General features: G+C 35.1%; 3 protein-coding genes across 3 annotated transcripts; all 3 read right to left on the bottom strand.

Annotated features, from left to right (window-relative positions):
* Positions 1 to 1,046: 1,046 nt before the first annotated feature.
* LOC106709754 (organic cation transporter protein) lies at positions 1,047 to 14,624 on the bottom strand. Its single transcript, XM_014501625.2, has 10 exons — positions 14,477 to 14,624; positions 7,358 to 7,433; positions 6,900 to 7,087; positions 4,714 to 4,957; positions 3,986 to 4,086; positions 3,752 to 3,900; positions 3,268 to 3,596; positions 2,020 to 2,329; positions 1,633 to 1,814; positions 1,047 to 1,428 (listed from the first exon to the last, which is right to left on the bottom strand). Exons 2-10 carry the CDS (start codon positions 7,382 to 7,384, stop codon positions 1,246 to 1,248), a joined length of 1,713 nt encoding a protein of 570 aa, XP_014357111.2. The 5' UTR covers positions 7,385 to 7,433; positions 14,477 to 14,624; the 3' UTR covers positions 1,047 to 1,245.
* Positions 14,625 to 15,931: 1,307 nt separating this feature from the next.
* On the bottom strand, positions 15,932 to 19,930 carry LOC106709752 (organic cation transporter protein). The gene is made up of 6 exons (XM_014501623.2): positions 19,696 to 19,930; positions 19,258 to 19,486; positions 18,732 to 18,987; positions 17,060 to 17,701; positions 16,384 to 16,565; positions 15,932 to 16,186 (listed from the first exon to the last, which is right to left on the bottom strand). The coding sequence occupies exons 1-6, from the start codon at positions 19,908 to 19,910 to the stop codon at positions 16,031 to 16,033; spliced, it is 1,680 nt and encodes a 559-aa protein (XP_014357109.2). The 5' UTR covers positions 19,911 to 19,930; the 3' UTR covers positions 15,932 to 16,030.
* Positions 19,931 to 21,830: 1,900 nt separating this feature from the next.
* Positions 21,831 to 25,393, bottom strand: LOC106709753 (organic cation transporter protein). The gene is made up of 6 exons (XM_014501624.2): positions 25,131 to 25,393; positions 23,725 to 23,953; positions 23,277 to 23,532; positions 22,568 to 23,191; positions 22,195 to 22,376; positions 21,831 to 22,008 (listed from the first exon to the last, which is right to left on the bottom strand). The coding sequence occupies exons 1-6, from the start codon at positions 25,316 to 25,318 to the stop codon at positions 21,844 to 21,846; spliced, it is 1,644 nt and encodes a 547-aa protein (XP_014357110.2). The 5' UTR covers positions 25,319 to 25,393; the 3' UTR covers positions 21,831 to 21,843.
* Positions 25,394 to 25,538: the final 145 nt, after the last annotated feature.

Below are 25,538 nucleotides of genomic sequence, written 5' to 3'. Positions count from 1 at the left end.
TCACTGATAATTTTAACTGAATCATAGATGTAGTTTTAGATGATTTCCGAAATGTCATTTTGTATTGCAAACAGTGGAACTCCAGTTCTGTCATGATGTATGGATCCGAATATTGGACTGTTAAAGGGACGGATGAAAAGAGAGTACATGTGGCGGTAATGCGAATGTTAACATGGATGTATAGTGTAACAAGAGTGGATATGATACGAAATGAATATATAAGAGGAAGTCTGAAAGTAGCACCGGTAGTAGAAAAATTGAGAAGTAAAAGGTTAGCGTGGTATGGGCATGTTATGAGGAAGGAAGAATCGCATGTGGCAAAGAGAACGTTAAGTATGAGTGTACATCGGTAGAGGTAAACCTAGGAAGAGATGGGTGGATTGGTGAAAGGTGACATGTTCAAGAAGGGGATGACAATGGAGATGACGGAAGACAGATTGACAGACTCTATGTAAGTGGGACAAGGTCAAGGAGATGATGATGATTTAGTATTGCAAATGACAACACTGAAGTTACCACAGCAAAAGGTCTCAGGAGACTATTTTTGCTAGAAACTGATTAAATTGGCATATAAGAAGTTAAATTGAGCATATATTATGAAATATCTTAAATTTATGTAAGTATTTTTTTATTTGTATTATTTTATTTTCAACAAAAATGCATAGATTGAAAGAGAAAGATAAAATTAACTCGTAAAATATATCACATTTAGCTTTTGTAAATAGTATCTGCCTATTTTAAATATTCATTTTGGTATCGCTATTAAAATAATTATTAATTACAATTGTATATATCTATTTAAGCTATTAAAATTGTAAATTAAATATTGAATTACATATAGTATTACGGCAAATTAAAATTACATTTATTTTTTTATATTATAGATGAGATGAATTAAAAAAAAAATTGTTACAATGAGATTCTTTCTAAATATTTTCTTTTATAAAACTATCTAATAAACTATTGTAAAATTATAACACATTTAATGATATGGAAATATATTGTTTTAACACAAAGCGAGTTCTTTATTAAATCAACACTGTACACTTAAAAATCCTTTTATTTTACACTTATTGTCAATGTCACATTGTATGACGTCACTTAACACTTGATGTTAAATTTGTTCATTTCTTTTTCGGTGAGATTTATTATCAACACGGCATGACATTACATGACAACGTAAAAGTGAGCCAGAGTAGTAAATAGTGCAGTACTTGTATTGACTAATTAGTCAAAACACTACTGTTAGGATGTCGTTACCCCCTCTAGTTGTCCGAGTTGGTCGGGCGACTCATCGAGTCGTTCAGCGTCAACGACCCGGTCGGGCAAAGGCGTCCGACTTGTGTCGGGCAATAGAAGCGCCAGTACTGCGGGACCTAACGCCACTAGAGCGAACACAACGCTGGGTAGACCTGACATGTATTGACCCTGGAAGTATTTCTCAATTAATGTACCACGTTGAAACTATGAAGTATGTATATATTACTACTAAAGATGTCGTAGAGTCGAAAGATTAATTAATCATATAGCAGTTAAGTTAGATTTTAGAAACTTATTGACTTGAAAATTTCCCTGAAAAGTAAGTAAGCTAAGACATATATCAGTCGGAGTAGTAATGAGATAAAGATATACCAGAAGTGGTGCTTGGGGCGCGAGCACGGATCCGAGGCGTCCGAAGGTGTTGGCAACGTTGGTGAGGGAGTTGCGCGAGGTGGTTGGGAACACTTCCATCGTCACCACCAGCATGGAGAACAGTCCATAGCTGCTGCACATCTTACCCGCCAGGTAGAACACGATCGATGCCCACCACATTGCTGTTACAATGGAATTAAGAAACAAAATATTAAAGTTTACATCCCTAAACGTAAGATCTCAAAAAACTCATTCAAAGCAGGAATACTTTGTGAAGGTGAATTTCAAACCATTGCCAGTTTTTTCTTTCCCTTTCTCCTTTCCTTTTTGTCTCTCTGGTCTGTCTAAGGATAGCAAGAAATCTGTAAAAATAATATTTTGACTTACATTTAGGTACAAACGCCGAAGCCATGAAGAATGCAGCACAAAGACAGTAGGCGACACAGATCGGCGTCTTCCTACCGAACCTGGTGAGAGTGAGCGCCGTGATGATGCGCGTGGGAATAGCCACCAGCATCATGGCGGAGAAGTTGAGGTACTTGTTGCCTGAGATGCTCGTCGAGTTGATGATGGCGCCGCTGTACACGAACATGCAGCAGAAGAAACTGACGGAGATCAGCGCGATGCGGAGGACTATCTTCTTTGAGCGGAGCACCGAAAAAATGGGAGGTGGGTCTTCAGAACGTGTTTGAACCATCTGAAATATAACATCACGATGTCTTTGTCCTTTGCCAAAAAACACTTTAGAAGTCAATATATTGCTTGATAAAATCATTATCGATAGTTTTATTAATATAGTCGACGACAAAACAATTTGAGATAAAATGTTTAAAAATATCGGAGAAATATCCCATTACATTTATAAAATTACTAGCTGTCGCCCGCGACTCCGTCCGTGCGGAATTCAAAAAAACTTCAATAGTAGCCTATGTGTTCTTTAAGACTATGCTCAACGTCTATGCCAAATTCGAGATCCGTTGACCCGTTCCGGAGATATCTTCAAACAAATATCTAAACATTCGCATACATAACGTTAGTAAGAAGTAAGATTGTTTTGTTAATCTTTTGAGATATTAAAGTTATTATAATAAATAATGATTTGCAGACAAAATGATCAAATCACCTTGACACGGATCATAGATGATCCTGCGCAAGTTTAAAGTGAAAACATTCTAATAATGATGAGTTTATATTTCACTGTTTCTTAAAACAGTTATAGTATGCATAAACCATACGGAGTTGTGATAATTGCGCCAGGTGATAGAATGTTTGTATTAGAAACTATTGGAAGATATCATAATATTAAGCATTTGATTACACATTCATTGGTCTCAGACAAAGAGACATGATTCAGGAGTTCTTTACATTCAAAGGCCATTGTTTGATCAAAAATATTCGGTTGTTGATTGTTGATGTAATTTATTAAGATCCCTGTACAGTATTCAATTGCGATTCGTTTGATAGTTGAAGTTCAGGAGAAAAAAATCCCCTACTTTTCTTTCATCTTTTCTTTTAAGTCCACATCCAAATACCTGCAACTCTGCTAATGGTTGTACACTAAATCCTTCTTTTTCTTTCCTCATTAATACAAATAATAACTTATAAATATTTTTAGGTATATAAGAGTTTGATTACCTGATCAGCTTTGTTCTTCTCTTCAGTTATTTTAGTGAGCATCTCTTTCGCTTTGTTCGATAATGTAATATTATTGATCTTTGCCACTTTGTTCAGCACCCTTACTGCTTCGTCTTTTTTATTATGAGCTAGCAGCCACCGGACGCCTTCATCTACCAAGAATATATAGAAGACGACCACCAGTAGGGGAGCGTAAATCGCTCTCATCATGTGCCGCCAGTAGGGGATCTTCCAGGCTATCAGACCGAAGAACGCACCACCGAAGTTTGAGAGGATATCCGATATACAGGAGTATACTACCCTGCTCTTTTGACTGACTGTTTCGAGTGCTGAAAGAATTTAATTAATAGAGTATTTGCTTATTTTGGCGGCTGTAAGGATTATTTTGCCAGTTTATACTGACTTCACAAAATGGAGGTTACTGCTGTATACATTTTCATATATAAACAGACTCTATAGTCGTGATGTCAGATTCCAAACTCACATAATACAAGAGATGCATTCCCGTATCCCAGCGCTGTCTCCAGAAACTCGAGGACCAACAGCATCCAGTAATTAACAGAGAAGGACTTGAGGAGTCCCGACGCGCCCACCATCAGCGGGGTACCCACAATTATCACCTTACGACCGTACCTAGAGATTGTTATAAGGTTCAGAGTTATTATTAAGCGTAAGTAAGTTGTACTTAATTAAAACACTGAAAAAGGTATAAACGCACCTATCCGATATAACACCTGACATGATAAATGAAAAGACAAGTCCTAAGTTATGAACCGTGCCTATCAGAGTCCGCTTCCATGGCTGGCAACCCAGGTCGAACTGAAAATAGACATGAATATAAGCGATTAAGTACTTAAGTATCTAGAATTTTCAATCTTTTTCAACATTGCAAAATTAACTATTAGAATGATATTTTCTGTTCCTAAAATGAATAGTCCACATTTTCTATATCTTAATTTGTATAGGAACAATAACCGTTTGTTCAATTTCCGCGTTCACAAAAGTGTGACGTAGTAAATTATTGTCTGTAAGCCATAATCTTGTCCGCTTAGTTGGCATTTTATATGTGTACATTTGTGACAATTTGCTAACATTTTATTTGTTGACCATGACAATGAATGTTTGTCATGCGTGTTAGATGACAATTTTGTCATTATTTCATTATATTCCATCATGTTAAAAATATTCTATTCTATAGGTAGTTGATTATCTGATGATCACATCACTTGAAAAATTCGCCAACATTAACAGAAAAATAAATTTAAAAGTAAATCTGAGAGCATCAAAACGGATACTAACTGACGTTACGAGGTTAAGGTAAACTAAATAAATTAATTATTGTAGAAAGAAATGTATTTTTCTTTTTTCTTTTTGGTATGTTCCGTTTTTTTTTTAATTGATAAGGCTAGAACGTTCATAAAGTTAAGTTCAATAATCTTTTCTCACCTCCGCAACAATACTATTGTAGTTTTCATACACAATCTTCTCGCAGGGCATCGTCACCTTCTCGTCGAACATCCGCAAAGAGCAGTTGCTGTTGTCGGCCTTCAAATGGTTCCACAAGCCCTCCACTCTGTCTGCACTGTGGGGCGTTAGTCTGTGGCATGCTTCCGATCTGTTCGACAGGATCGACGTCACCCAGCTCGCATTGAAACTGATATCCGATGTTTCACATTCTGGCACGTGACACCTATGATAATGGATACTATAAATGCGAATGTTTGGATGGATGGATTTGTGTTTATTGGAACATATCACCAGAATGGCTCAAAGAATCTGGATTAAATTTGGCATGGATCGTATTTTATTTCCGCGCAGACGGAGTGGCGGGCGACAGCTAGTCCGTATTATTTATCAACATCATTGGATAAGGACAGAAAGATAATCTATATATATAAAAGAAAGTCGTGTTAGTTACACTATTTATAACTCAAGATCGGTCGAACTGATTTAGCTGAAAATTGATGGGGAGGTAGCTTAGAACTAGGAGACGGACATAGGAACTTTTTTATTTTATGTGCATTTTTTTTATTCCGCGCGGACGAAGTCGCGGGTAAAAGCTAGTAATGATATAAAAGTGAGATGTTTCTGGATATCAGTGACACATCGGTTAAGACTGTCATGCTCTACCAACCGTGTCCATTCTACCATGAACTTTGTATACTATATTACTTATTCATTATTCATTCATTTTATGTTATAATAATAATAATAAGCCTTTATTTCATGATAGTTTCATACATTATTTGTTTAAATTAAAATTAACAAGTTAAATTAAAGAAACAGTCATGACCCCTGTTGGGTATAGGCCTCCTCCATTTTTCTCCATTTTTCCCTATCTGTTGCCGTTTGCCATTGCCATTTTCATGCCATTTTATGTTATACAAATACTAAATATAAAAACTGAAACGCATTGCGAATCTCGGCAATACAAAAATATGTGAATTATGTCAAATAAAATTGTAACTTTGGTTTAATATGAACTTTAAATAAAATTAAAGATTTTATCCTAAAGTCTGATCGTTTTAATTTATAAAAAAATATGTTTTTATTATGGATAAATGTAAACTAGTACCATCAGTTTGCTAATCTTCTTTATTTCGTTGGTTATACACAATTTATACTAAACTACACGACACAATCAATTTCGTTGTTTTCCGTTGCACGACGCGCCTAAATCCTCCGTTGTTTTTTATTATTATCTTTTTAATTTGTCTTGGTGGATTGTCGGTTGCCAGCATTTTACATAAAAACATTATCATATGGTTTTCATTACTAAAATATATAATTACATTATTACGCTACAATTTTGTAAGACATACATCAATTAATTTATCCGACAATAGTCATCATTTGAACCGCAATTCATCTGTCCATTGCCTCTAGAAAGAAATACGGAATTCAATAATGCAAAGTAAATTATTGATAGTATCTGTCTTATCTATTTTTCATTACGAGTAAAAGCCAGCTTTTGTGTCGTTCTGACTTAAACGCGCCTGTTATATAGTTTGTCTATTTAAAGATGATTTGTTTGACAATTCATTTGGCAATTGACTAGAGATGGGTTGTGTAAAATCGGTTATGAATCTCTTCGATTTTCAACGGTTGTTTTCATCGAACTTGCAATCGAAAATTCCGTAATAATTGTTTAAGAAACAAACAATCAGAGGTTTTGACAAACTAAAATGAAATCCATTTACCAAATGTTTTTTTTAAGTTAATTACGCGACACATAACCAAGTATCTGTAATCAATTCAAAAAGTAGTAAAATACCTAAATTATAGTAATTATTAGTTCGATTAATTTTATTACAAGACCGATTCTCGATAGTTCATAGTTGTTCGTTATTCCCGTACGGTCCGACACTGTGACACCCGTCCATTAAGTACAAGATTGATCCTCATAAAAAATTAATTCTATACTTCATAGGCGTCAGTTGTCAAACTAATCATCCTTAAATAGACTCACTATACATTGAAAGTTATTTCTATATCTATTATTAGTTTGAAACTTCACCACTTCTACCAACTACTACGGGTAGCGCTTAAATGGCGAAAATGAAATAGGCACAAAATCTTACGGCTTATGGCCTGTCCATGTATAAAGGTTAAAGAAATAAATAGAAGCAAACCTGTAAGAGACTTCAGCGGCTGTGAAGACGTAGTTGAAATTGCACATGTTGAGGAAGGAATCGCGGAAGGCGAGCAGTAGCAGCAGCAACAGCTGGTACTTGCCGAAGCTGCCCAGCTCGCTTAGGATGCCTTCTAAGTTGAACTGCCCCTCGCCTCCGCCTCCGCCGGTGCTGCTCTCCTCAGACATCTGCACGAAACACACCACAAAGAATACAGCACCTTACAAGAAATATGATGTATCCTTTTATAATCTCATGCTGCTGCATCATGAACATTTTTAAAGTATTCTGCGTCTTACGTAATCCTCTTTACTTCTCCTTCAGTTTCATTCAAGGGGATGGTTGAAAACAAAGTTAAATCTGAGCTTGACCGCTTTGATTTGATGGAGAGGGATTGTACGTGACAAATGCTTTCTTACTTGTTTAATAAAGTTATTTCCTTTTATTAATTTACTGACCTTGGTCTTCGATTCTTTTTTCAACATTTCAGCACTGGCTGTTCAACTGCTTTGTGTCATGCAGCACATGGCTCAGCTGCAACAATATTAACTGCACTATAGATTGCGTATACGAACCAAGTATTGTTAAATGTACCCCAATAATTATAATTTATCTAATACAAATTCAACCCACTTCCTGAGCACGAGTTTTGATATCTTGTTATTTAATTAATCCTTTTGTATTTGACCTTATTGTATTAATACTAATATTATAAATGCCAATGTTTACATGTATGGATGGATGTTTGTTTGAAGGTATCTCCAGAACGGCTAAACGGATCTCGATTAAATTTGGCATAGATGTAGAACGTAGTCTGGAAGAATACATAGGCACTACTAATTAAGTTTTTTTTAATTGTGCACGGACGGAGTCGTCGGTGACAGCTAGTATTTGATAAATTGATTTAATACTGGAAGTAAACTAGTCAATGTTATTTAATGTAGATTATTTAATTATTATTAAATTATAATTATATTATAAATTATTTTTAAATGTGTTGATTAAATTTAATCTTTGCAGGATAATGCAATGGACTATATTAACCTTCTTTAAAGATTATTTAAAGGCCATTGAGAAATGTTAGAATTATTCCGTCTCTATTTACCGACTGACTGGAAAGTACTGTGCTGTTTGTATATGTCGATGGGATGGGATTTCTGTCTAGTGGATACTTTACTGTTTACACTAAATGTTATATTAAAATTTATAAATAAGTATTTTAAACAACGAGTATGATTTGAACTTAGCTGTGATAAAATTATTAATATTATAAAATGGTATTTTTTTAATTTTTCGTTGTTTTTTTTTTAATTTAAATAAACATCATTAATTAAATTCAGTGAAATAAATTTTAATAATTAGTTTTAATTTATTATTACTAAAGATTTTGTTGCAAAATTATTGTGAATTGCAACCACGCTTTTATACTCTAAAAACAACCAAGTAATCAGCATACGTCGAACTTAAAAAAAAGCTTTAAGCAGATAAACACTCTTATAAAAACATAATCTCCCCAAGCATTAAGACATACGCATAAGTTCTTGAGCCAGTGGAAGCGTACGTTTAAATTTGGCACCAAATCAAATTATTTTAGCGTAAGATCAAATCCACGTACGTGTACTAACAAAGAATAGATTATTTTAAGAACTACATAAAACGTGTATTGTCTCGTATGAACGTCGCCTTTGTCTCGTATTTGTTTACAAATTCAGCGAGCGCCGCCATAATGCATCGATACAGTAAATTCACAACGAACCAAATTTAATTTCTACTATTATATACAATACGATATGCTAAAAAAAACTAAAAATTTGTAAACAAATAAACATCACTATAACTACGATTATTAAAGGCCATTGATTTTTTTTATCGTATTTATTTTTATTCGAAATCTATGCTTATTCCTTTTGCTCTAATTAAAAATTCGGTCTTAAAAATTGCTATCCAAATTCTTTAGTAACACTGTATTATATACACGTTCGTTTCTCGAAAAAAAAATTATGAAACAAGGAATAATATAAGGAAAATATTAATCACCTGCAATTTGTCTGAAGTCTAGTTTTTAAGTGAAACCCGAGCAGTGGTATTTTAAGTTTATATAACTGGGAAACAAAGGAACCATAAATATCACGTAAGCGCTTACACAAGATGTATGGCCATTGTATGACATCCATCAAACCACATTAATACAAGCTCCATACATACATAACACTTTCTACATTATTTAATTTAGTACTCGTAAAATATAATCCATTTATCCATTTATCGAATGTCTTCTGTGTGGTTATGGCACTGGTCGTTCTGGCCATTCGTGCAGCAGCTAATGTAGATTCTATCACTGTTCTCTTTTTCAATGCCACCAATTGGGGTTCTACCACAATCAAAGAGAACACACTAAGAACAGTAGCTCTTGTATTGTTATATTATCCACCCTGTTTTGTCCACATATGTCAGAATAATGAGGCGACACCTACAAAGGTCTATAAAAATACCTACACAGCGCGGAATAAAAAAATGCACACAAAATAAAAAACTCCTATGTCCGTCTCCTAGTTCTAAGCTACCTCCCCATCAATTTTCAGCTAAATCAGTTCGACCGATCCTGAGTTATAAAAAGTGTAACTAACACGACTTTCTTTTATATATATAAGATTACGTTACGTTTGCACAATATATATTATAAGAAACTTGTATAAAGTAATTAAGATATGTTTATATTTTTATTGTCTTAACATATTAATAAAGAAATATGAGACATAACAATTTTAAAATAAACGTTATTGTGACGGCAATCTTAAGAATAGTTTCGGTCTTTAATAATGATGTATATTCAATTGTTTTTTGTGAGAAATGTTTTTTTTTATAACTGTAACAGTCAAATAAACATGACAAAGAATGCTATAGACATAACTTATTTAATATTTAAATGTAAAACAATAGTATGTATGTACAAAATATTAATTGTTCCATTGAATCTGATTATTTGGATACATCTATGAAGCCAACGGGAAAAAATTTGAAATGGAACAAAGGGCATTCCTATTTTATGCTGTTCATAAGAAATTCATTTATGATTCAAGCATACATCTTAATAATATTATAAATGCGAATGTTTAGATCTTAAGATGGATGGATGTTTGAAGGTATCTGCAGAACGTCTCTATGAAATTTAGGATTGACTATATTATTTAGGATTTTGTCTCAGTATTAATAGGTACACTCTCGTTTGGGAAATGTAAAAAGCCTAACAAAAACCGGAAAACCGTTTATTTTGGCCGGACACGCAATCAAAAAGTCTACCTATGTCCGGCTTTATCCGCGCGGACGGAGTCGCATGCGACAACTAGTAAGAAATGATTTCACATTCTCATTTGCGTGTACAAAACTAAACATAAATACTGCAATATATGTATAAAATTGTAGACATATGGTGCTTTGTAAACATATTATATGATGCACAGGTCAGCTGAGGTCGCCGTTTACTATCTCTTTATGTTATATGTTCTCACGTGCTCGTCATTCCTGTCTGATCTCATTTCTACAATTTAATTACTAATGCAACTCAAGAAAACAAGTAGAATTATTTTAAATTGTCTTAAACTTTGTATATGTTAAGCTGTCTTACTAATATTATAAATGCGTTAGATGGATCGTATCTCGATGAAACGAAAAAGTCTGGATGAATACATAGGCTACTAATTAAGTTTTTTTTTATTCCGCGCGGACTGAGTCACGGGCGACAACTAGTCTTCTACAAAATTCAAAAGTAAATAAACAAAAACAAAAGATTGTAGATTTCGTTCAATTGACAATTTTGCACATCAATTTATTTTACAAAAATAATAATGAATGATAAAATAAATCGTATTTTAATTTATCATTTCTTCACAGAACTTGTCGTCAAATGATGTTCTACCCCTCTAGGTTTCGGGCGTGATGTTGTTGTTTAAATTTAACATTGACGTTATACCAACGTTAGTGTTCACAGTCGTGCTTAAGTTTTATTCATGTTACATTCAAACAAAACAAACAACACTGATGTAAATTTTACCATTTAACCAGCAATATTAATTTCACGGAAGCGATCACAACACGCGTCACTAACGCAATGAAAGGGTTGTTCTCTGCACAATAATACAATATGCAGACGTATGCGCTTTAATAAATCCTGATATATAAATAATCTCTACATATAAACTAAAAAACTAATGGCATATACATCTGAACAATTATGGCTGCCGGGGGCAATAATCAGGCCTCTAAGGTCTATCGGATTTCCCTTCTAAGGCCTGGAGCCTCACACTCTCAGTTTAAGACGGAACTGAAAGAGAGTTACTTATTTCTTTTACTAAATCTGCGCTAAGTGAAACCTCTTAATGGCTCAAATAAATTATTAATCGTTGATTTCTGACACCAAAATCTTTTTATAATAGATATCGTCACCCTTATCATTATCTTTGATTAGAGATAACAATATGTTTTATATAGGGTTTTCGGTCTCAGAAACCAACGATTAGTTATTTTTCTTTAATTCTAGTAATCGAGGTCAATTGAAAAGTTGTCTAACATATTTTACTTTTATAATAATAATTTTCAAAAACAAGTAACAAAAAATAATTTTATAATCTGAAATGATTGATCGTTCAGCGTTTTATGAATCATGAAATTCACTTATTCAGTATTGTGGTAAAAAATATTAGTAATTACGACTACGAAGAATTATAATTGTATGGAAAGTAAGAGTCACTGGCCGCAAAATTAGTCACAAATTAAACAGAATGCAATGTGCGAATGTTTGCCGACATATTGGTGTTTTGTATATAACAGGTAATCCATTTACTTATTATATATGTCCTTCAGACTTTCGTTTAGTTGCAATAATTCGTTCAATTTCTTCCTTAATTCTATAATCTGTTTTCTAATTAAAGAACGAAATCTAAACGTGTCCTATAAATATGCATTTTGTAGAGGGTAACAACTCTTTTTTTAATCTGCCCAGAAACTAAAATGGCTGTCCTGGAAACATTTTTTTTTTTCAAAATAGTAAAATTATGTTTAGACGCTTCTAAAGTAATTTAATTTTCAATACAATATAAGGCCCACTCTCCTTAATAACTCTATAAAACTTTAATATCTTTATAAATAATAGTATAATAAAAAATGAACCATAAGTAGAGACAATAGATTAAACGAACTCTATGGAAACATTTTACTTCACTTCATTTATAGATTTCCTTGCAATTTATTTTAAACGCAATAAAAATGTCTATGGGCAGTGGTCAGTTAGCAACCTTATATTTTTAATAGGTGGTATAGTGCCATCCTAACTTAATGGCAACTCGTATCATCGGAACGTTAAGGGATGTAGAACAAGATTCCTCTACTAGCAGTGACCCACATATTGTCCACCTGGACGGATATACGCTCGCAACTAATCACGAACCGCTATAAAGTTTGAATCTTGTTATACATCTCGGTTGGCTTAGTAAGTGGGCAATGATGCGCGCGAGTGATGGACTGGCGGGTGAGAGAGGTGAGAGTAGGGGTCAACGACCGCGCAGTTAGGGTTATCTAGCATACTGCCGGCTATGGGGCTAAATTGATTTTTGCGTATCTATCTAGACCTAATTGATTTTAGTGTAAATTCGTATCTCTTTATTATTTTTATTTAACAAGTAAGATTTTCCCTTTATGTATTTAGTTTATACACCAAGTTATAATATATAATTATAATGCTAGTTAATAATACGATGTATGCCGTAAACACACACATAAGCTACCTATCATCCCGGAAATGTGTAAAGTTCCTGTGGGATACGTTTGAGTCACATATTTACTCGATATCTCGGCTACGGTTCGACATATCTTAATAAAATTTTGGCACAGATGTAGAACATAGTCTCAACTAACGCACAGTAACACTATTATCCTGTTTTTTTTTACTTCCGCGCTATCGGAGTCGCGGGCTATAGTTAATCTTTTATACATCTCGAACATTTCAGATAGAATAACGGGTAATTTAGTAATTCTGTATTTAATTTTGTTTTATCAAACCCTAATTTCATATTTTAAGTTAAAATAAATACCTAATGTAGAGAATACGTTGTTTATTTTTACTCTTTACGTATTTTTTTCAGCCAGTACGTGTAAAGTCGAGTTCAATGGCTGTACCGTCGAGTTGCTTTTGTCTGCGTTCATTAAAAAAAATGTTGAAAGTTAAATTTCGAATATAATTCGAAACACAATGAGCGATTTCAGCGCAGGAAGTGAGACACTTCTTTTTCTATAACAACAATGGAAAGCGCTGTTATTTAGCGGTAAGTGTGCTGAAATAGCCATTGCAAGGTGTAATTATTGATTCGAAACATCGTCTACTTTTTATAATAATCCCATGTGTTTTTTTACTTTTTAAATGAACTCAATTCTGGTTGGTTCCGTTAAAAGATTTCTCTTATTAAAACACTTTTTATGGCGTCGTTTATTTTTAACAGGGATTTTGGTGTCAGAAACCCACGGTAAGTAAAATACATAATATTTTTGCGATAATAAATTGCTTGGAACTAAGTAAACAATGACTACATATTACATTACAATAACAGAAAATATAGAATTTATAGAGTATGTTTAATGTTAAAAAAAAAATGGTTAAACTCTATTATTTTTGTTAAAAAAAAATCAACTATTAAAATATTTGAACACGCTGTAGGATCTTAATTTTACTCGGGAATGACGAACATTTGTACAAATTGCTTATAATCTTAAAATGATCTTGGTTTAAGACGATGTAAAGACTGTCAGTCTGTCATTCTCAAGAGTAACGGTCTTCTCTGGTTCAGGTTTCGGCAGATTCATTAATATTTTTATTAGAGTGAGTTCTCATTGATGCTACATTTGTAGATAAACCTAATGTCAATCCTCGCATTCTCTTTGAAAAAAAAAATAATAACAATACATACATTGCTTACGACAATGGAAATTAAAAAATGTTTTAATCATTTTTTTCGCGTTGTAAAACTATCTAAATCTAAATAAATTATATTTTGTTATTTAATGATTTACCTTTCAATGATTTATTTCTGCTACCACAGTTCTATGCTTTTTTGCGCGATTAACAAATTAATGATTTTGCGGTATTTATATATTTTTGCACACGTATAACCCTGTAAACTCAACGCCTAGACGTTGAATAGTTAGGTCGCACTCGATTCATATCTCTCCTTCGGAGTAAATAATTCAAAGATAAGTAAATATTTGTTTAATTTTTATACAGTCATACCATTTAATATTAAAGATTTTAAACTTGTATCCTATTTAATTTAAGCATTATAATCTTGCTAATGCGAATGTTTAGATGGATGGATGGATGTTTGTTTGAAGTTGTCTCCGGAACGACTTTACGGATCTTAATGAAATTTGACGCAAATGTAGAACCTAGTCTGGAAGAACACATAGGCTACTAACTAAGTTTTTTTTAATCCTGCGCGGACGAAGTCGCGTGCGACAGCTTGTAAATTATAATTTTTAAACTCATCTATTTTTTAATTTAATATATAATTAACAAAATAAATAGTACTTACGAAAACACTTTCAGCTGTAATTTTCGGCGACCATTGTTATTTCAATGTTCAGTCAGTCAACAGTACGACTGTTCAGTAAACGTTCTGTTATGTTCAGTAAGCTGTAGCACTGTTCAATAAAGAGACGGAAGCCGCTCGCACTGCGCCCGCGCACACACTGCACTACCCGTGGCCGCACGCCGCTACTGTGTCCACACTATTCAATACTACAGGAATACTTTCTCCATTCTTGATGACGGATAAATGTTTCCACATTAGCGTGTCACCCAATTAGTTCCACTAAGGATACAAAAGAGATGTTCCCAAATAAATTTATGCCCTTTTTATTACGGTTGACAGTCATTACTTACATATATACTTAAATTATGGGGAATAAACCATTATTTTCACCGAAAAATTATTGACAAAATATCAAATTGTTTTTGAAGTACACAAGTTGTCAAAATTCAAGCACAACTTATATCCAAACTGGATACTCTAAAACGCTGATCCCTAGACACTTTTGATATGTGTTCTAAAATACCGTTGCTGAAAATGTTAACACCGTTACTATAATATTAAGAAGACAGGAATCGTCACAATAGCATTTTGATCACGTTTAAGTATTTATTTTAAGGGTATTCAATTGTTTGCTTTATCTTTTAAAATGTTCCCACATAAAGTGGACTATCCCGTGTATATCAAGATTGATGGTCACAGTACGTGAGTATGTAACTACGCGTGTACATTCGCTGGTCGCCGTACGCTGGTATTGTTATGAAAATAACCATATAATGTCCGGCGCAGCTCCTCCGCGGGAAACAATGTAGACTCTATAAATTATACAGGCGACGTATCGCATTTCTTACTATTACCACTTTGTCTATAATATAAACAATAATACTTTCCTCGATCATATTTATTTACAGTTGCAATGATCGCTACTATATTGTTAATTAATTTTATCAAGTTATTACTCAACAATCGATAAGGGAAAAGAAATACGAAGAAAAAAGGTTAATCGTTGAGTAGTAAAATCAGATGAGGCGTAGCGGTATACATTATGGGAACAATTGTACTTAAATCAAAATAAATAAATGCTTTATTGTCACTTTCACTTATACGAGTAGGCATTTTTTCGGAGCCTTGGCTCCTGAACTATAGGTTGCCCTGTGTTACATAAGCCAATTCCTTCCCCCTGCATTACTGTAATACAATAGCATGTCGTAGTCGAGTAACATAATCTAGGACACAAGATGAATAATATAGTTATTTACATTACTCCAAGAAGTAAACAATTAAATGATTGAGTGACGTAAGTAAGCAGAATTTAAATTCTATACAGATTTCAATTTTGCTATTTTTTCTGTTTAGGCACTTTTAAAATCATAATTAAGACACAGGATTTGTAAATAATTATTTATTACTCGCATGAAATATTGTTTTAGCAACTTAATTGAATAAAGTTCAAAAGCATTAAAACTTTTCTGTATTATTGTATCATATTCTCTTGTAAGTTAAAGCTTATTCCTAATTAACTTAAACTATGACAATTTAAACCTAAAATAACTTCTGTCACGTGGATTGTTTCTTGCCGATCTGTTCCGCCTCCTCCATAGTGTCGGGCAACTTGGTGCCCAGGGTCTCCGGTGTGATGAGGACTAGGATGCCCGACAGCAGCGCGAAGCCGGCGAACAATGCGAATGGTAAGTCTTCCCATACCGCCGCACCCTGGAAACAAAGTTCGGTGTAATCTTTTGTGAAGGACGCAAGGCCGATTTAAGAAGGATGGAACATATATTTTATAAAATGTTTAAGGAACCCAATACTAAACAAGCAAATCTGTTTAGTATTAAACCTGTTGTTGTTATCTCTGTTTTTGGACCGAGAAAGAGAGGGATGACCATATGTTTCACTGTTACACTTACGAAAGCAGGTGTGAGCGGTGCTACGATGGAGCCGATCCTGCCCATCATGGAGGAGAAGGCGAAAAGGCTGTGGCGGTAGCGCGTGGGGTACAGCTCGGCGGTGTACACGTACACTGACGTCATCACCATCGCAATGCTATACTTGCCGATGAGGTACAAAGTGAGAGAGACCGCGTAGAAATCTAAAAACAATTAACGTAAGGTATACTTAGTGTGTAGAATTAAGGGGTGATAAAATCCTAACATAATGAAATGATTTGACTGACAAGAAGACGGACGACAATTTTTCGTTTTCGTTGTAATTTAAGCTGGATAATGTGACAAAATTATACTATATAGTGCGCTGTAGACTAATTTTCATCTTATCTATACAAAGTTCTTAAGATTAGTCTACAGTCAAAAAAGATATTACTCCACAGACACGAGTACATTGTAAGCTATCTAGAGCTAAGCTAAGCTAGAGTTTTATCGTGAAAGTAATTCGCTCCATTATTATAATCTTACTATCTATAACATTAATAAATGCGTAATTCCCATTTCGTTTCAATTTCAAATGTAGATGATGACGATTCAAAATTGCATATCATTTCTGTAACAATTAATTTCGATAACTGAAAATATTCAACCTAAATCTACGATTACTGACACATTCTAGATATTTTATACCTATTCTTACCTTCAGGCATGAAGATGTATCCAATTTGACAAGCGGCGCAGACCCAGAATGCACCGGCCAGAACCGGTTTCCTTCCAATCTTACCCATCAGCAGTACAGCGGTCCAGTAGCCGGGGATCTCCGCTGCAGATACAGCTATGTAGTTCACGTACCGATTGCCAGACATGTTCACTGAGTTTATCGACATTCCGTAATAAATGAACGTGTTGGTTATCCACCAAACAGGCGAAACTAGACAACGAAGTAAGATTCTCTTATGCCGGAATACCAAGACTATCAGCCAAGGTTCTTTGAGTCTTTCTGCCTGTTCTGCTGCTTGACGTACCTTCTCTTCTTCGGCAGATTGTTTTAAAGCGTGTATCGATTTCTCTGATAATTCTTTTTTATTAACTCGAGCAACATTCTTCAGTACCGTTTCTGCATCATCATATCTCCCTTTACTCATGTACCAACGGATAGATTCCGACATGATCCAGAAATAAGAGATGGTGACGAATTGTGGGATATAAAGGGCTAGAGTGAAACTTTTCCAGTTAGGAACGGCCCAGGCTATTAAACCCATGGTTATTTGGCCGATAGAGAAGAAAGTGTTCATGGTGGCGCCCGCAGCGACTCGGTATTTAGGTCCCACCAGCTCCATCACTGTGAAAAATTGTATTTTACGTAAAATATTTCTCAACCCTTTTACAGCACAGTTATATAAAATTACAAGAAATCATGTTTATTGAAATATGATCATGCTTAGACATCCGAAATGAGATTTTGAGAAATAAATAACAAAGTACTTATACTTGAAGAAGTTTTGGTTATACGTATTTAAGGGTAGGTTAAACATATTATTTTATAATACACGTTGAAGTCCATAATATAAATGACCGACGGTCAAAGGGTTAAAAGATATGTTAACAAAATAAACTAGGTTATTACTATATACGTTCGTGCTACATATTTGTTATACATAAGTAAGTAATTGCTATTACGGTGAAATGTATAGAGATAAGAAATTGCGACAAGTTCCAATCATTCATCATTAATCATACTTATCATATTAATATTAATGCAAATGTTTAGATGGATGGATGGATGGATATGTGTTTGTTTGAAGGTATCTCCAGATAGGCTACATGGATCTCGATGAAATTTGGCACAGGTGTCGAACATAGTCTGGAAGAACACATCGGCTACTAATTAAGTTTTTTTTAAAGGAGTCGCAGGCAACTGTTAGTATTTTATATTTCTTGAACAAACAAACGACATAATCTTACTCGATATAGTGATTTATGTTGGGAATTTATTTTTACTTGTAGAGAAAAAATGCTGTCTTAGAATCATTTACAATTATATTTGGGTATACAAATATTTTGTATTTATAGTTTTCAAAATTATATAGTCAGAACTGAAATTAAGACCTTCGTGAGATATTTCAGTGACAAAGGACCCTCGGCGGCGGCGGGTCTCAAATTAGTCGTGACATATATGAACTAAGTCGCGACTCGATTAGTTTAGTTTTCACTATAATAGGTTTTCAAAACGGATCTATATCAAAATCACAAAAAAAAATTTTATCTTAGCAAAATATAACAAAACAAACGTAAAATTTACGGATAACTTTTTCCCCAACATAATTCGTTCGCAATTAAATCAGTACAAAAAATTTCTAAAATATACTTACGCAAGATATAAGCGCAAGAGAATCCACCAGATCCGAAGGTAGCTTCAGCCACTTCAGAGATGAGGAAGCCGACGTACGTGCCAGCGAAGTAGCGAACGGTGCCGAGCCAAGCAGTGTTCACGGCGTTGATGGTGAGTGCCGCGCGCCGGCCCCACCGATCCGATACATAGCCGGTGATGGGCAGAGCCAAGAGTGTACCAAACGTACGCACAGACCCGATCAGAGTACGTCTCCATTCGTCGCATGCTAAGCCGTACTGGAAACAGGCATCAGTAAAGTCTCATCAGACGGGATCCTGGTCACACCCGTTTCAATCATTTTTAAAGAATTAAAAATAATTCCCCATAAAGACGTTTTCCTATTTTACCTACTTTATTTTCGAATACATATAAAATAAAAAAAAGAAATATCATCAGTTACATTTAAAGATGTTCTATTCTTACTTTATATTATGATTTAATTACTCAAAAAGTATTTAAGGCATACCATATAAAATTTTATGCCTGATATATATAAATCTACTTACATCGTATACAATAGTATCAGTGTTCTGATAGACGAACTCCTCACATTCCACAACCCTCTGCCTATCGAAGAGACTCGCAGGGCAGGTGTCGGGTCGCGTGAGGGCGGACACGTTGGCGAAGCGTTGGCAGCTGTCGAAAGAACCGCTGCTGGAACCCGGTACTGCGTTCAGAATCCACGGCGGGGAGAAATCGATAGCGTCTTCTCCTTCGCACTCCGGTATCAAGCATCTGAAATGTATTGTAATCTGAAATTTTCTCTAATTTTCAATAATAGCTTGTTTGAGCTTCTAGTGATGGATGTGTTAATTTAATTTCATATTGAGTTCTTAAACTGAGCCTCATATTTTATCTCCAATTCATCTTCATTCCTACAAAATCGTAATTAAAGCATTTATAAAAATAAGTTGCAATCTTTATTTCATAGAATTTTTATATACCTTGTACTTATCCTAGCTGTGGTGAAAACATATTCACTCGCCGCCCACGCCGCGAAGATTACCATTAGCACAGCGAGTAGCAGCGTCCTGAACTGGTACCAACCGAACTGACCTATCTCCTCCACCAGGATGGTATCCAGGTCTATTCTCTGCACCAGCGTCTTCCCATCCTCAACCCCGCTAGACCTGGGACTATGTTTCTGCTTCACCGTCATTCCGGCTTACTAGATCGAGCATTCGATTTGTACTAAAGTGTGCATTCTGTTCTATTATGGTATTATAAATTAAAATGATAACAATTAAGTTCAATGATATGATCGATGACAAATACATTGTCACTATAATGAGGTAAACAAATTCTAAGGCTATATTACAAATTTGGAAAACGTTATGCAAATACGCATGAATTGACTGTCGTCATATTTATTTATAGAGATTTCTTCAGACTAGATATACCTTTTACATTAAGCTATTCATATGTTTGAATTTAATATTTTACTATGATATTTAGTTTTGTGTTGTAAAGTTGAATCCTAGAAAATACGTGAAAAAAATTTATCATTTGACAAGCAGTTTGAAGATATACATTACTAGCTGTGGCCCGCGACCCCGTCCGCGCGCAGTTAAAAAAAAAAAAATGAAAAATAGATGTTGGCCGATTCTCAGACCTACTGAATATGCTCACAAAATTTCATGAGAATCGGTCAAGCCGTTTCGGAGGAGTACGGAAACGAAAACTGTGACACGAGATTTTTATATATTAGATTGTATGTATTACTGTAATATGTGAATAAGAAATCATAAAAAAAAACAGTTGCTTTATATCTCTTATAACTTCTGTTCGTAAGAAACGGGATTCTTACCACGATTAGGCTGTTTGAGCTCCCGATATTTCGGCACAGTTGCATGCGCCATGTTCACGGGTTCCAGCAACCAGCCTGGTAAGAATCCCGTTTCTTACGAACATTATATTAGTAAAAACCACGAAAGCTTGAAGTTATATATCTTATAACTTCATTCTTTTAATGTAACATATAAAAAAAAAAAGTGTAAATAAGTTTTCAATCGATCATGAATTTTTATTATATCCGTGAATGATAATTATTATCAGTAACAATTTACCTAGGTCATTATATAATCCGTCTAGTCTTGGGTTATAAAATTTTTGATAGACGGAAATTTGATAATAGACTTGAAGGACTAGGCCGTATCAAGGTTTATGATTTTTACATATTTAATAGGCAATTGTTAAGTAATTCTTCAGTTAACTAATATACAAACGGTTAAAACACTTACGTATATTTGTCAAGTCTTAGCGCAGACTAGTTTCGAGCCTGGATCCTTCATTAAGGTGATTTTATTTATTTTTATTTTTATATTACAGGGTGGCAAACGAGCAAGCGGCCACATGAATTCACCGAAATGGCGAAGCGACCGCTGCCCATAGCCATTCGCAATTGCAGATGCATTGCCTACCCTCAATAGACGAAGGAGGATAAGACAAAAAGCGAATATTTAACCTTCCCATGCATCTCTTCCTCCATCAAATCCACCTCCCCTTTCCATCCTTTCCTTATAAGAAAAGGGGTGGGAAGGGAAAGAGGACTAAAATTAGGCCTCCGGCACCACACTCATCAGACGAAACGCGAAATTACTTCCACTTCACGTTTGTCTTCTGGTCGTGGTATTTCTAATATAATTCGTGCAATTGATGTTGCTGTTGCTGGCGTCTACCACAGTTAAAGGGTGAGTGGGAGTGTTGTGGCCGTTTAAAATAGTTTATGATGTCTCATGAAAGTTTTAATAATTTAGTCTACACTTAACATTTTATGTTTACCTTACTTAACAATTTTGGTTGGACATCTTCATGCAAAGTAAGTCGAATTGGTGTTTTATCATAAAAAAAATCAACGTCAATCGGCTGCGTCTGCGTCTAATTTCTGTTTACTCTAATAAACTATTCCTGGGATGAGATTATTATTTTTTCTTCAAGAATAAAAAGACGAGAAAGAACTGGTGTGACTGCAAGATGCTTTCCTCCCATGCAACAACATACAGTATACGAAAGCTTGGTTAAACTCCGTAGTGTAGAGATAATTAGGGATAATAAAGTACGAAATACATAAAATCTAAGTTTATTTATATCATCTAAAGATCTGTTTTGGTTTTCTTCTTGCTGAGCTGCTCCGCTTCCTCCATGGTATCGGGGAGCTTGGTGCCGAGCGTCTCCGGCGTCGTGAAGATCAGACACCCGGAGACCAGTGCGAACGAACCGAACAGCACAGAAGGTAAGCTCTCCCAAACCTCCAATGCCTTTGAACATCAATTTTTTCTGTATCTTTATGAATACGAATATAAATTGATCGGAATGTAAATTTTGAATTATCAGTTAAGCTACTCGTGAAATAAAAAAAACCATGTTTAACCACGTAACAACGTTAAGCTACGTTTCCTGTCTTTGTCGCAGTTATTACTAGAATATGTACCAACTGAACTTACGAGAGCTGGGGTAAGTGGCGCCGTGATGGATCCGAGGCGACCAACCATGGAGGAGAAGGCGAGCAGGCTGTGTCGGTACTTGGTGGGATAGATTTCCATCGTATACACGTAAATTGACGTCATCACCATCGCGATACTGAACTTTCCGATCAGGTAAAGCGCCATCGATAGCCCCTCGTTATCTGGAATATGTTATTAGCGCCTGTCAGAAATAATTAGCACCTATAACGGGTTGTTTCAAATAAACTGCAAATTGTAATTTACAATTGTTTTACCATTAATATTTAACAGTTATCTTATTTACGCTAATAAATATAAAAATTGTGAATTTGTCGAAATCAGTAAGCCTGAGTATGTTCATTGATGTACGTACCACTCGGTATGAAGGCAAATCCGAACTGGCAAGCAGCGCACAACCAATATCCTGTAATGAGCACCGGCTTCCTTCCTATCCGGTCAAGCAGGAGAATAGCCGCCCAATAGCCGGGAATCTCCACCGCAGTCACCGCTACATAATTGAGGTACCGGTTGCCGGATAAGTTGACCGCATTTATAGACATGCCGTAGTACACGAAAGTATTGGTCACCCACCACACTGGAGACACGATACATCTTGATAATATGACACGCGATTTAAAAACTAATGTCGGTAACCAAGGCTCCTTAGGCTTTTCGATCAATTTCTCCGCTTCGGCTGTAGCTCTTAGACTTTCCAATGATTTCTCTGAAATTTCTTTATTGTTTCTTTTGGCTACTTTTTTGAGGATCGCCTCGGATTCTTCATATCTTCCTTTCGACATGAGCCAACGGACGGATTCAGAGAGGATCCAGAAGTAGGACACGACGAGAAGTTGCGGTGCATACAGCACCTGCGTGAGAGTTCTCCATGGATGTACTCCCCAAGCTATGAACCCGAGTATCACTTGTCCAAGTGCAAACATCGTCGACATTGTAGCACCAGCTACCACTCTGTATTTAGGTCCTACGAGCTCCGTTACTGCACATATAAATACTTATTTACTTATACGTTGTTTAGGTTAACATTTTTGCACAGAATAATATTCATATGGATACAAACTTACCTAAAATATAACAAGAAGAGTAAGCGCCCGCACCAACAGTGGACTCTATGACTTCAAGGGCCAGGAACCACTCGTAAGAGTTAACGAAGGAGCGGACGAGTCCGATCCAGCCAGTGTTGAAGGCGTTAATGGTGAGCGCGACGCGGCGACCCCATCGGTCGGAGATGTAGCCCGTGATCGGTAGCACCAGCAATGTACCGATGGTACGGATGGAACCAATTTGAGAACGTTTCCATTCGTCGCACGCGAGGTCGAACTGCAGATACAAAAATAATGATGACTAAGTGAAGCAAGTTTTATTCTCAAAAGCTGAGCAATCAGAACGCTAAGAAAACAGTATTTCGAAACAGTGAGTTTTTAGACACTTACTGTTTCAAACATTTTTTAGTACATTTTTTTTGCTATTTTTCACTAGGATGCTATAAGAGTCTTATTTGACTCAACTTACATCATAAACTACACTGTCAGTATTTTGATACACATATGCCTGACACTCTTCAGTGCGCGTGTTGTCGAACCAGGCAGCAGGACAGACGCCATTCACGTCTGCAGGTTGACTACTGTTGGCGAAGCGTGCGCAGTTGTCGAAATTGGATGTGCTTGTGCCCGGGATGGCGTTCAGGACCCAGTCGGGAGCGTACACAGGGTTTGGACCATCGCATTGTGGGATCAAGCATCTGGTTAACAAAAAACATGTATTTATAGGTTGTGGTGACAATAAAAGTGTGACTTAAATTATCATCATTTCTCGTAAACATACAATACACAATATCAGAGGAATCTGGCATCTGCCAGATTACGAAAAGCAAATGTAGGCGGGTTCAATGTAATTACCATGCAGAAGACAAGGTAAAGTGAAAATAATTCCATGTTTCGTATTGACAGGTGTGCGTACCGAAGGCCATATTTTAATCCACCTCCCTTTCCCAATCTTTTCTTATAAAGAAACGATAGGAAGGGAAAGTGGATTTGTAGTAGGAAGTGGATATATCCTCTTTCTCTATGTTCCGTCTTCTGCGTGTTAAAGGTTGGGTCACTTCGCAATTTTAGGGAGTTCAGGTTTGCACGTACTAACACTTATACCATAGATACATAAATAAATCACGTACCGTAATTTCATAAAACTAAAGTAAATGTTAATTTTGTTTAAGAAAGGAAACGGTATGCAAGGTCAAATTAAATAATAAAATATTTACATCAGTATCGACCTATATGTTATCAAACGGATTAATTATTGTTATTAAAGATTTGAAACGTAGAGAAATATCAATAAAAGCAAAATATCACGTGTGATAATATTAGATAAACGATTTCCTTACTTATGTCCTTCATTTTTAGGCTTCTATGGTTAGTTATACTAATTCGTTTTTTCAAATTAACAGTAACATAAATAAAATACTGTAATTATAGCTTCGATAGGCGAATGTAAACAAATAAACAAAGCATGTTTAATATGCATAATGAAAATAATATGGTCTATGTATGCGGTGACCTTGATACTTAACTTACCGTGGGTTAATAAGATCGAAATATTCGTTTAATATATGATATTGTTATCTCTCTTTTGTTAAAGATAATGACAAATACAACGATATGTTTTGTATATACATATTTTAAAATGACGTTATGCCCTTATATATAATTTTACTATTTTAATTTACTGTACACATTTTATTCTATTTTTGTGTAGTGATTTTTTATCTTAAAAAACTTCATTAAATTCTTAAAACAATTTTCATCCCTGAAATTTCGAACGTTTGATAGAGTGAGAAGAGGACAGAGACGACAATGAATGTAAGTATTTTTTCAGAAACATTACCCCATGCACTACAAATAAATTATATAAAAAGTTACCTTGTTGGAATTCTCGAAGTCGTAAAAATATATTCCCCAGAAGCGAACGCTGAGAAGATAACAGGAAGTGCTGCTAGAAGGAGGGTCACGATTTGATATCTTCCGAACTGACCGACCTCCTCCACCAGGATCCTATCCAAGTCCACTCCTTGCCTCTCACCTCCTGATTCCACCTTTACGTTTGACATTTTACTACAAAACGTTCAGTGGTAACGAGGCCACATGAAAAATGCTCGAAACGAATTAATTCGATCAAATTATCAAATTGATAAGGGAATTTACAATGCTAATTAAAATTAAGCAAATTTTGATAATACAAAACCTGAATTTATCCTAATCGGCGATAAGCTAACATTTCTTAATTTGACCAACAATCATATATTTTTTTTTATATCATAAGGTGGCAAA

The sequence above is a fragment of the Papilio machaon genome, chromosome 11 (assembly GCF_912999745.1).
Source record: "Papilio machaon chromosome 11, ilPapMach1.1, whole genome shotgun sequence".
In the NCBI taxonomy this organism is placed as follows: Eukaryota; Metazoa; Arthropoda; class Insecta; order Lepidoptera; family Papilionidae; genus Papilio; species Papilio machaon.
Note: the sequence above shows the minus strand (reverse complement) of the source record. Positions and strands in the feature narration are given on the sequence as shown.

Excerpts from the sequence above, each read along its gene's own strand:
- LOC106709754 (XM_014501625.2), bottom strand. The coding sequence starts at position 7,384 with ATGTTGAAAAAAGAATCGAAGACCAAG. Across the intron at positions 4,087-4,713 it reads ACAATAGTATTGTTGCGGAG|TTCGACCTGGGTTGCCAGCC; the intron begins GTGAGAAAAGAT and ends GTCTATTTTCAG. Across the intron at positions 3,901-3,985 it reads TCAGGTGTTATATCGGATAG|GTACGGTCGTAAGGTGATAA; the intron begins GTGCGTTTATAC and ends AACAATCTCTAG.
- LOC106709752 (XM_014501623.2), bottom strand. The coding sequence starts at position 19,910 with ATGACGGTGAAGCAGAAACATAGTCCCAGGTCTAGCGGGGTTGAGGAT. Across the intron at positions 16,566-17,059 it reads ATACATCTTCATGCCTGAAG|ATTTCTACGCGGTCTCTCTC; the intron begins GTAAGAATAGGT and ends AATTGTTTTTAG. Across the intron at positions 16,187-16,383 it reads CACCGCTCACACCTGCTTTC|GGTGCGGCGGTATGGGAAGA; the intron begins GTAAGTGTAACA and ends CTTTGTTTCCAG.
- LOC106709753 (XM_014501624.2), bottom strand. The coding sequence starts at position 25,318 with ATGTCAAACGTAAAGGTGGAATCAGGAGGTGAGAGGCAAGGAGTGGAC. Across the intron at positions 23,954-25,130 it reads ACTTCGAGAATTCCAACAAG|ATGCTTGATCCCACAATGCG; the intron begins GTAACTTTTTAT and ends TTTGTTAACCAG. Across the intron at positions 22,009-22,194 it reads CGCCACTTACCCCAGCTCTC|GCATTGGAGGTTTGGGAGAG; the intron begins GTAAGTTCAGTT and ends TGATGTTCAAAG.